Source organism: Galleria mellonella, unplaced genomic scaffold, assembly GCF_026898425.1.
Source record: "Galleria mellonella isolate WM207_F2 unplaced genomic scaffold, CSIRO_AGI_GalMel_v1 utg515, whole genome shotgun sequence".
In the NCBI taxonomy this organism is placed as follows: Eukaryota; Metazoa; Arthropoda; class Insecta; order Lepidoptera; family Pyralidae; genus Galleria; species Galleria mellonella.
Window position 1 is genome coordinate 1,202,237 of NW_026442107.1, and position 12,621 is coordinate 1,214,857.

General features: G+C 32.4%; 1 protein-coding gene and 1 long non-coding RNA gene across 3 annotated transcripts in view; one reads left to right on the forward strand and one right to left on the reverse strand.

The window, feature by feature from the left end:
* Positions 1-217: 217 nt before the first annotated feature.
* LOC128201492 (uncharacterized) overlaps positions 218-12,621 on the reverse strand; it is a 55,207-nt gene continuing 42,803 nt past the window's right edge. Inside the window, exon 3 of the long non-coding RNA XR_008253260.1 lies at positions 218-456. This is a non-coding gene — a long non-coding RNA (uncharacterized LOC128201492). The remainder of the gene's footprint in view (positions 457-12,621) is intronic.
* LOC113522731 (aquaporin AQPAe.a) overlaps positions 5,278-12,621 on the forward strand; it is a 117,781-nt gene continuing 110,437 nt past the window's right edge. Inside the window, exon 1 of one of the 2 annotated variants that reach the window (XM_052898641.1) lies at positions 5,278-5,544. In XM_052898641.1, coding sequence (XP_052754601.1) covers positions 5,526-5,544 — 19 coding nt within the window. In that variant the 5' untranslated portion in view covers positions 5,278-5,525. The remainder of the gene's footprint in view (positions 5,545-12,621) is intronic. The other variant, XM_052898643.1, reaches the window with a different exon arrangement.

The window sequence follows — 12,621 nt, forward strand, 5'->3', positions numbered from 1 at the left end:
ATGTCACTTCCATTTTATTTGTGCCATTTTAATTTTATACAGACTTATAAGTAAACAAGTTTAATATATAACACTTATATTAAATTAAGATTTATATACGTCTCATAAAAGGCACTACAAAAAATATTACAATTCTGTAAACACTGTATATATATATTTTTAATTTATTTATTATTATATTAACAATATTTCATTGGTCAAGAACACTTTCCTGTGATGAATTCCCTTGTGTACATATACTATATATATTTATCATCATCATCTCAGCCATTATCCGCTCACTGTTGAACATCCACTTGACTCTCTGCAATGTATTTGAGTTCGTCACTCCATCTAGTGGGGGTTGTCTTACACTGCGTTTAACCGTACGGGGCCGCCACTCAAGAACGTGTTTTCCCCATCAGTTGTCAGTTCTTCGAGCTATGTCTTCAGCCCATTGCCATGTATATTTTTACTCTGCATTAAAGTTTAAAAATTTAATTAATATAAATAAATATGAATTATGTTTTTAAATACTTGTTTTTTTTTTTATTAGCATTAGAGTTGCATCATAAACGGTAGATAAATAGCTAAAACATAAACAACTTAATATTTATAAGTTATTAATTAGACCTATTCTTCACTAAATTCTTAAAAATTACGTTCCAAGTATAACAAATTGAATAAACAGGAAGTTGTGTATAATTCTTACAAATACTTAATTACAAGTAAGTACCTAATAATTCTTATAGGAAATTAGATTTACCAGAGACTTATTATTCATATAAATGTCTGCATTAAATTACATACATATATTACTTTATGTACTTTTTAAATGAGTCATGCAGTAATATAAATAAATACTCTTAGATTTACATAGTGTAGTCTACTTTACTATGGGTATTACACCAATTATTTTACCAGAGAGAGACTTTGTACAAAAATCAATTGCTTGAGTACCTCTGTCCCATTCGTGTTTTTACCGTGAAGCAGTTGTGTTTGCATGGCTGTGTTTCGGTTTGAAAGGTAGGATATATCAGTGAATTTACAGGGTGCAGAGGAATAACACCTTAGACCACAGGAATGGCGACTGTTATGTCCATGGTACTGTTCATGTCTATAGGTGACAGTTACCACTTTTCATCAGGTGAGCCGTCAGCTTGTTTGCTATCCTAAGTTGCATAAAGATAAACACTGATATAATATATAATATGAAATATTTAAATGCTTTTTTTAGAAAACACCTAGACCAATATGAACAGATATACTTACGAATACAAATGTTTGTATTGTACAGGAATTGAACTTGCGACTATTAGGAGGTAAGACGGTGTGTTAAACCGCTAGATCATCAAGATCATTGTTATAAATCAACTGGTACTTTCTATACAACTATGATTTCCCACTAACTTGCCATTTTGTCTATCCAATTAATGCTCGTAAAATGGATGACCATGTGGTCCCGGTACAGCATAGACCACTTTCCCATTCCTGTTAGTATCGCAAGAGGCAACTGAATGGAAAGGACAACAGCGTCCCTCTTCAAATACCACCAAAGGCTAACTGCGTTTATCAATTTGCCTGCCAAGCGTAGCAACTACTGGCAAAGACTCCCAATGGAAGGCCTATGTTCAGCGCTGGACGGTTAACGGCTCAAATAATGATGTAGATTGTTGAATGTTAAAAAGTATATTTTAATAATACCAATGTAAAAATGGTTTTATACGTGATATTATCACAGATATGATTATAGACTAATATTTACTAGAAAACTGATTATTTCATTCTTATAATAGATTACGTAATTGTACGGTAGGTAATATGAAATTATACTTAAAATTCAAACATATAACAATCTAAAATTAATTACCAAACAATAGACACAGCGCTTACGGATTTCCTTCAAAGACTATGCGTACATCAAGACCGATTGTTTTCTTGAGAACACATTTTGAGTATAGACTGCTTTTTGATAATTGTAATTTCAACTTTATTTCCAATGCAGTAAAGAGAAACAGGTACTTGACAGCACAACTGTCATGCTCTCGACTTTATAATTGCAGTTTCCGTCGTTTATTTTGTTGAACGATCTCACCTTCGATGGACAAGAGCTTTTTGCTGTGTAAACATGAAAAAAAAACAACTGCAAAACAATGCGATCCAATGAGTCACTATTACGCAGATACGAATCGAATTAAGTATTCTTGCAATTCGTTTCGTATCTACTTGTGATCTTATTGAGAACCTATGTGCCCTTACCCTAGTGGCAAGCGAATCTATCGATAAACACATTATCGCTACCGCATGCATGAAATAAAATGAAATACTAGATAGGATTGTTAGTAGCGGCCCCGCTTTTGTCCCTGAAAATACTTGATAAAACCGTCTTTATGGCCCAATTGGTCTGCTTTAATTTACATCTACCATCCCTTACTGGTGCTACGGCAGTGAATACCATAAATGGAGGCGGGGTTAACATTCCATTTTCATCCCATAAAAAACAAACTGGCAATATCTTGTTCTCTTTCATGCGTGTGCCAATAAATATTATTGATTGATAGATTTGTGGGCATTATGAATTTAATTCTATTTAGATCCAATTGGATCAAATATCTTTACAGATTTTCATGTTTATAATATTTGATGCCCATATACATCTATAATGGGAAATTAACGAACTCACTGTGTCTATGCTATTTCCGACAATTGTTTCGACTTCATCCGGAAGTTTTTTTCAGGAGACGTACAACTGTTTTGCGTCACAACGTCTCGCTTTGCACTAAAGAAATACATAACATCGTATAAAAAATTAACATACATTTTAAAAATAATATTTATAATGTTAAGTAAGATATTCACTCGACAGTGAGTTTAAACTACATCTGTACTAATATTATAAATACGAAAGATTTGATTTTTTGTATCTTTGTGATAAACTCAAAAACTACTCAACCTATTTCAAAATTCTATCACCACAAAGCTACATTGTTACATTATATACTAGCGAGTAACAAAAGCTATATTAAAAAAAAAAAAAAAAAACTAGAGATCCGTACCAAAACTTATAATAATGTAACCCAAAGTATCCAAAATTTATATTTCTATCTACCATATTTACAGGTGATATATTTCAACAGCTCGATTCAATAGGATTGGAATTTACATTTCTTGTTACAACATAACCTTCAAGAAAAGAGCATATTCCTTTTTAAAAGGCCGGCAGCGCACCTGCAATGCCGATAGTGTTGTGGGTGATCATGGGCGGCGGTAGTCACTTACCACCAGGTGAGCCGTATGCTCGTTTGGCCCTTGTGTTGTAAAAAAAACACAACGGCAAATATACTATCAGTTGATAAATTTCAAGCCCATTTTTTCAATGTAATAAAATACCTTTTCGCTTTTAGAGGATCCTAACCTATAATTTGTATGTAAAGTCATAAAAAAAATTGTCACTGACGTCATATATACCCATTATTGTATTATAATAATTACAGTAACAAACAGGTCTCATTATTGTTAAAATTATACCTACTTATGGGGAACAATGATCTTTCCTCTAATTCCCCAAAATAGATGGGAAATCCTAATTAAAGGCACAAAAAGTATGACCGTTTTTTTTCATAAAAGCAATTTAGTTATTACTCAACGTTTTTACTGCATCAGATCTCATTATGACATTGAGGTAAAGTGGTCTGGAACTTTCTAGGAATTTGAAGGAGTTTTGTTCTCTAACGACTGTGTACGGGCTTTACACGATTTTTTTTAAATAAAATACAGCCCAAGTTACTCGCTGATAATGAGTAACTTTCTATATGAGAATGAATATTTAAAGTCGGTTAAGTATTTTTTTAGCTTATTCATTGCAAATGAAATATTAAATCTTGCCTCTTTATTTATTAATAAAAAAAACCAGTAATTACCATGCATAGCATTGTGTTCGCTGTCATAAAGGAAATTATAATTTGATATACTAGTATTCTGCGGCTTTACCCTTGAGAATATATAGTTTCTTAAATGTCAAGTTAGGATATAGCTTACCCGTCTTTTTTACAGCACAGGGGACAAACGAGCATGCGGCTCACCTGATGGTAAGTGACTACCGCCACCCATGGTCACCTACAACACCAACGGCATTGCAGGTGTGCTGCCGGCCTTTTAAAAAGAAATATGCTCTTTTTTTAGGGTTATTATGTCGTATAGGTCCCGTGTAATAAATGTCATTCAAATTTGTTCTGCCAGTTATGCATAATTATGCAATAAACATCTAAACATCTTTATGAACTTTTACATTCGTAATACGTGTTAGTAAGATTTGTGGCAGTTACTGAAAACTGTTAGCTTCTTTTACATTTCTTATCAATAAAAATATATTAAAAAAAAAAGTATTTTCAAGCTATATCACCAAACAAAACATCATAGTTTACTAAACAAATCTTTATACGAATACAAAAAATAATCTATATAGTTGATTGAACACAACAGTCTTTTATTTGATAAGTTAATGACCGTAGATTTTTTTTTAAAACGAAAGTTTGTGGTCACAGACTGGCGCGACAAGAGTTTTGTTCTTATTCCAAAATGCTGTATTTTTTGTTATTTTGATGTTGTGTACTTATTTTTTTTAATTAAGTACATAAATATGTTGCTTTTCAATCGACTTCACAAAAAAAAGAGGTTCTCAGTTCTGTCGTATTTTTTGTATTTGGCGTTTTAATGAACTAGACTTTTGGCAAAAATATTTACATAGATATGATATTATGTTATTTGTGATGAAAAAAGACATACGTCAGAAAAACAAATACATTGCTGACTTGAGGTTATTAGATTCTTGAAATGGTAAACAAACTTAACTAGCGTGGTATAAGTCAACCTAAAGTAAGATTTTTATTTGAATCTAGTGTTGCAGGCGTCCATAGGCTACAAGAACCGTTTACCATCAGACGGGCTGTATGTTGGTTATACTACGAAGATGGCAAAGTTTGTGGTATAAAAAAAAACTAAACTTTAATAATTTTAATCCATATTTAAGTAGAATATAATGTCATCGTCAAGATTTATTACCAAGATTATTTGAACAATGTTAATTAATTCAATTTTCTCTAGATAAGTTTGTTGGATTTTATGCTAATAATATTTATGTTTCTCAATGTTCGCCTAAGAACCCTTAGTACGCTTTATAAATTTGCCGCCACGGTACTGCACTGCTGCATCTTAATCGATGCATCAATAGAATAATGATTTATCTCAATTAACTTAACCATAAGTACACCGTTATCATGAACCCTGCATGCAAAAACCGTCGGGATCTATGTCACTTTGAGTTCGCATATAGCGCGGTACAGACGCGCCGTGAAAAATTCCAATTGGCATGTATTTCAGTGCTTTCGTTGATAAAATATATTATTATTATAGGTTATAAATAACTTGCGCTCGAGTTTCGTAGCACAAAGCGTAGAGAGAGCCTACGGGTCGTTAGCGTAACTCCGTGTAGCAGTGCGTTCGAATTATTTCCTTTGTTCTTTTACTGTGAATAAAAAAATAATATAATGGCATCAAAGAATACAGGTTAGTTTTTTTTATTTGTTTCAGTATTTTTAATATACACATTTGTATTTTAGATATATATAATAATTCGGTAAATATTATTGCTGTTGGCAGAAATGATGTTTTTACTTTGTATATTTATATTTTTATAGCATGTAATATAGTTACTAACTGTTTCTACTGTTTTAGATATAATTGTTTATTTTAAGGTTAAATATACTATTAGTAGATACTTGCGGTCTCATTCGCTATAACTTTATTTCCATTTAAATGACAATTTTCTAAACCTCTTTCTTAGTGGATATTTATACCCTGAATAAATTTTAATTTGGGACGTATAATGAATGTACATCTTAATTAAAAAAATATTATTAGATTAAATATGCTTTGAGGTTTGGTGATTAGTTTTATACCTTAAAAAAAATTAAGTGATATTTCTTTCTCATAAATAATATACTTAGGTTAAATCGATGTACTAATTACATTTTTAATTGAAACAATTATAAATATTCTTATAAGCATCATTTTGAATTTATATTTCTCAAAATTTAATCATTCGTTATTTTAAATAAATTACTGTAAATTTATTATATATGTATGTTTAAAATAATTAAATTAAAAATATATATAATTTTAAATAAAAACTTAAACTTTAAACCTAATTAGTTAACAATTTAAAAAAAAAATACTGAGTTTTAATACTACATAAGGAATATATGTTCCTCCTGCTGCTGCTACTGTCCACTGCTCCACCTTAAGGGGAGTTTTTCCAGTAGTTGCCACGTTTGGCAGGCGGGTTGGCAAACAAAGTTAAGCTTTGAACATGTTTAAAGAGTGATACTGCTGCCCATTCCTCGACCATTAAGTTTCCTTAGTCGCCTCTTACGACACCCACGGGAAAGGAAGGGGTGGCTCATTCTATGCCGGGATCGCACGAATATATTATACGAGTATGTAATATTTTCATGATTAACTTAAATTATTGTCGCATAACTCACAGAGTTTAACTTCTTTTATAAGTATTGTTAATCCCTAATTATTTTATCAGATTTTTTATGGTATTTAGAACAATAAACAAGCTGACTGCACATCTGATGGATGGTAACTGTGGCCATGGTTACCATGCACGTCACAGATACAGTTATGCCCATGATATCCCTCGTATTTTGCAATTTCTGGAGGACATTGAACTTATACCTCCATACCCTGTAATTTCATTGTCATATTCCATGCATGGACAACTGCTTAACGGTGGAAACACGAGAGGGACAAATGTTGGGTACATCTGTCCCACTCGCTTTCAAAGGAGTCAAGTTTTGTACAGGCTGTCCCTTTTGTAAAGTTGAATTACATAAATATCGATATAAATACACGACAGTACTTTACTATTGTAAAATTAAAATTATTATTAATAATAAATTTTAATTATATTACATGGATTAAATGTTGGTAATTTCTATTTATTTTGGAAAAATAAAAAAACGATACTATAAGGAATGAGTCTTAAGAACTTGCATCTATTTATTCTCTGTATTACAGGATCTATGTTGTCGTCTCTTAAGAACCTTGCTTTCCCACCAGTTGTTAATCCTTCAAACTACATCTTCCAGTTAAATTAACTATTTTAAATTGCATAAAAAAACTGTTCATAATTACTTTTCTTCATCTAAAGGTTGCCTAGAAGAGATTGCTCTTAGCGATAAGGCCGGCCATTGTTATCTCAGTGTAATATTTTCTTGTATTTATACATATATTATAAGTTTACTATTGTAATTTTATGGAGGAAACAATAAAGAGTATATCTCTACCTATACGAGTATAATGAGTCTATTATACTTTCATTTTGCTTATTCTTCGGGATATGTCAATTACTTTGATTCTTCTGCGGATATCTTAATTATTCTGGTTAGGTGATTTAAATAATTTTATTTAATTCTTAATAAATAATAGGGACGTTCATAGAGTCTCTAGTATTTTTTTTTATATAGCTTAGAATGGCAAACAAGCTGACGGCCCACCTGATGGAAAGTGGTAACCGTCGCCTATAGACATGAGCAGTACCATGGACATAACAGAGTATACTGTTTCGCCCATGATACCCTCCATGCGTTGCCAATTCTGAGGACTCGGATGTTATTCCTCTGTACCAAGTAAATTCACGCCATATCCCACCCATCAAACCGAAACACAGCCATGCAAACACAACTGTTTCACGGTAGAAACACTAATGGGACAGAGGTACCCAAGCAATCGACTTTTGTACAAAGTCTTCCTCTGGTAATAGTAATAGTAAGTCTTTAGTAATAGTAGTCATTTCACAAATGTTAGCAGTACACATGCTAATGGTATCAGAATTAAACAAAGTATTTCTAATCAACTAACCAGTGATATGGATTTCCGCAAAATAATACCTAATTCAATAAAATACATTCATTGTAGTTGACTTGGTTATGTACCGAGTATAGAGTCAACCTAGCGGAATCTAAATCCATTGTTTTCTATTGTAATGTTATCGAATCGTTAAAAAATAATGAAAGTGCAGATTTTCAATATATTTTTTTAATTATTTTTCTTTTTATGTGTTTACTGTTTTATTAGGCAATAAACATATATAAACAGTATGGAATCTTCCTTTCAATTCAGTTACTTTTACACTTAGATAGGCCGTTGACGTATTAAATATACATTCGATATTAATTTGACAATTAACAAAAATAGAACAAAGACTATATATTAAATAATAATAATAATTAACAATATACTCTGTTATGTCCATTGTACCGCTCATGTCTATAGGCGACGGTTACCACTTTCCATCAGGTGGGCCGTCAGCTTGTTTGCCATTCTAAGTTGTATAAAAAAAATTATATAAAACTTGCTTTGCATAACACATAGGCATTTATATCGGCATAGGGTTACACAAAATAAATCCTATTATGATTCATGTACATAAATAAGTTTTAACTATTCAAATACTTTTTATAGAATAATTTATATAATATTAATAAATAAAATATATTTATTTACTCGTATATATTTGTTTAGATAGTGTCTAAATTTTTTTTATGGGTGATAATGAATGAATGAATAATGGATTATTGATAATGGAATGATAATCCCGCCTTCGCTATGGGTTCATCATACATAGGCGGGGCACCAGTGAGTGATGATAGGTGAGGATGAAGGAAATCAGTTAGCCCATCGTAATGAATTCAACAAGAAATAACCACGATGGTTTCCAGGAGGAACCACGTGGAGGTCGACCTGATAGGGTATATTGCTAGCAATGAGGCTGCCAAAATCCGTTACTAACAATCCCATTTCCCCGAGTGACTATAATTGGCGTGGTAGTGTTTATTTGTTTTGTGTTTGTTTGTCAGTGAAATTCTGTACGAAGGCATAACAACAATCCTCAGGAAGGTAAAGCAAACAAGTTTCTTATGAGTGTCAGAGAGTATTCTGTGATATCCTTAGGTCATTCATGTAATATAAATATCTAGATACGGGGGGAAAGGGATTGTTAGTAATGGAGACTGAGAATCCCATTGCTAGCAATATACCCAAACAGGTGGACCTCCTCGCGGTTCCCCCTGGAAACTATCATGGTTAATTCCTAATGAATTCATCATGATAGGCTAACTGGCCTGTTTTCATTCTCATCGATCACCCTTCACTGGTGCTCCGCCAGCGTATCCCGTTAGCGTAGGCGGGGAACCATACCATTTTCACCCATCAAAAAAAAATATCTAGATACATCATAAAGAGGTTTCTTCAGGGTCGGCAACGCACGCGTAATACCTCTGGTATTGCAGGTGTTCATAGGCTACGGTAACCACTTACCATCAGGTGGGCCGTATGCTTGTTTGCCACCTTAGTGGTATAAAAAAAATTAAATTAAAATTAACCATGGGCAGACAAATTCCTACAAACGTCAATTATCCACGCGTATAACGAATAAGGCAACCGTCATTGAGTTCAGCCTTTTTTTTATATAACAAGACATGTGACCACGCCATTCTGAGTATGTAGGGTGCCCAATGTTTTGACCAACCACACCGCCACTATCTGGGCATGACTTGCTTCAAATTACTTGGTTGCGTCACGACTGTAATTGTATTAATACATATCCATAACAAGATTTTAGTCGTCATATTTATTTTAATATATTTAATGTTTTTTTCATAGAAATTATAAATTAATAGTAAGCAATCTAAATATATATCCTTAGTAATATTATAAATGTGAAGGCGAGTTTTTTTATACAACTTAGAATGACAAACAAGCTGACGACCCACCTGATGGAAAGTGGTAACCGTCGCCTATGGACATGAGCAGTACCATGGACATAACAGAGTATACAGTTTTGCCCATGATACCCCCCATACGTTGCCATTCCTGAGGACTCAGGTGTTATTCCTCTATACCCAGTAAATTATCATTACACGCCATATCCCACCCTTCAAACCGAAACACAGCTATGCAAACACAGCTGCTTCACGGTTGAAACACGAATGGGACAGAGGTACCCAAGCATTCGACTTTTGTACAAAGTCTCCCTCTGGTTGTTTGTTAGTAACTTTATAGTGGCTTAATGGCTTAACTAATCACTATGAAATTTGGTATATACGTACTATATGGGATAAAGAAGGGTATAGACTATTTTTCATTCTGGTCAATAAACATATCCCGGTCAAGCGGACGAAGTCGCGGGAAAATGCTAGTAACACATAAATTTACCAAACTCTCTAGCTATATTATTATATTTAAAAACATGTAATTAAAATTATATGTAAAAGTAACATATAAGTATTGGAGTAGAAGTGAACAAATCAGACAAATACAAGAAGTAGTTAGAGCTCATACAAAAATACGATTCTATACTTCCTTTCCCGTAAGTGTCGTAAGAGGCGACTAAGGGAGCTTATGATGGAGGGATGGGCAGCAGCATCCATCTTAAAGCATTTGTAAAAGCCTACTTGCGGTTGCCAAGCCGCCTGCCTTGCATGGCAACTACTGGCAAAATTCCCCTTATGAGGAAGGCTTATGTTCAGCAGTGGACAGTTAACGGCTGAAATAATAATAAAAATATATATACTAGTATGTGTATCTGTGCACTGATTTATGACATCAATAAAATATTTTATAATGATACCTGTATTGTAAATAATAAATGCTACTTAAATCAAATTGAATAATTATCACAAATAAACAATAATAAAGGAAACATTGTACTCGTTTTAATTGTTCATCTGGATATTTATTTGTTACATTATTAACGACTCGTCTTATCTTCGCATGAGTAAAAATTGTACATATATATATTTCGTTAAAAAAAAAGTATGTAAATGAAAGTAAAATATAGAACACTTCAAAATTAGCTGCACGGTCTGAAAGAATTAATCGAATGCCAATGTTGTTTGTTTTATTAACACTACTTAATGATGACAACATACTATAATATATACATATATATATATATATATATATATATATATGAAGTCATGTTAACAATCAATATTTGCTTTAAAATATATTTCGAGAGAAATTTTGTTAATCAAAAATTTTAAAGAGACAATAAATTTTAAGACTCCTTTACTACTTAACAGCTAAACACGACGTGTTAGTATGTATGATAGAGCATACCATACACTATTTCTAAGAAATGTAGAGAAAAAATATACATGTCGAATAGATAAGGATGCTAACCTTTAAAGGAAGTGTATCAATAACAAAACTGAACATTTTCACCACAGAAACATGGGTCTAAAAGCGAGCAAAAATTTAGATTTTTTTTGGATTTTCGACTCGTGTTTGTTGGTATATTTATTGTTCAGATTACTAGCAAAATATTTTCTTATACGAATGTTGATTATATTTAATAACCTCGATTTTATACACATACATATGTTTACAGGATACGTTTAATTAAAAACTATTCTAATTAGCATTGTAACTAGTGTTATGACCTAAAGGCAAACCTTTAAAAACGAATCCTGTATAAAAAAAAATATTTTCTTTCTATGCAACTTAGAATGGCAAACAAGCTGACGGCCTACCTTATGAAAAGTGGTAACCGTCGCCTATAGACATGAGCAGTACCATGGTCATAACGGAGTATACTGTTTCGCTTATGATACCCACCATGCGTTGCCATTCCTGAGGACTTCGGTGTTATTCCTCTGTACCCTGTAAATTCACGCCATATCCCACCCTTCAAACTGATACACAGCTATGCAAACACAACTGCTTCACGATGAAATTGATGATAAGGCTATTTTTTTACAATTATGATGCGACAAATCATTTTTATTGCACTTGCATATTTTGCTTATAGTGCATTTAACTTGTTTCTGATAAGAGAAGCAATAAATTGCATTTTGTATGTACTTATAATATATAATATTTTTTTTTTGTAAAATTCTCTCCCAAGCTGCTTATTCTATGGATCATCATCATTATTTCAGCCTTTACTATCCCACTGCTGAACATAAGCCTTCACCTTGGAAGGTTTTGCCAGTAGTTGACAGGTAGATGGGCAACCGCAATTAGACTTTCAAGTTTTAAAAGGAACGCTGCTGCCCATTCCTCGCCCTTCTTAGTCGCCTCTTACGACACCCACGCGAAAATAAGGGGTGGCCTATTCTGTACTGAAACCATACGGCAATTTGTATATATATATATATATATATACGATAATTAAAGACCATAAAATTACATTTTTGTATTTGAATAAAGATTACTAAATTTAAGTAGATATGTATACTGTATTATGCATATATATCTCTGGGTACAGCTTATAATTAAAATGTGATTCAAATAAAATAAAAAGTTATAATTTATGATGAGAAATTAATGGTCGTTATCGCCCGATTCGACGTGCCCACTTTTGCCTTAGTTTTCAACAAAATGATAGTAAGTAATCAATAGAATGCCTCTAATTATTTATAACATTTCGAGCTGCATTCGTGAGCGTTATCTTAATTGATTATATATTATAGAGGCACAAATGTAAATTAATATTGTGATACAACACACCTTTCAATGACTTGTCAGTTGAACTGACATAGAAAAAGAGGTTTTCTATTCGTATATTATTAT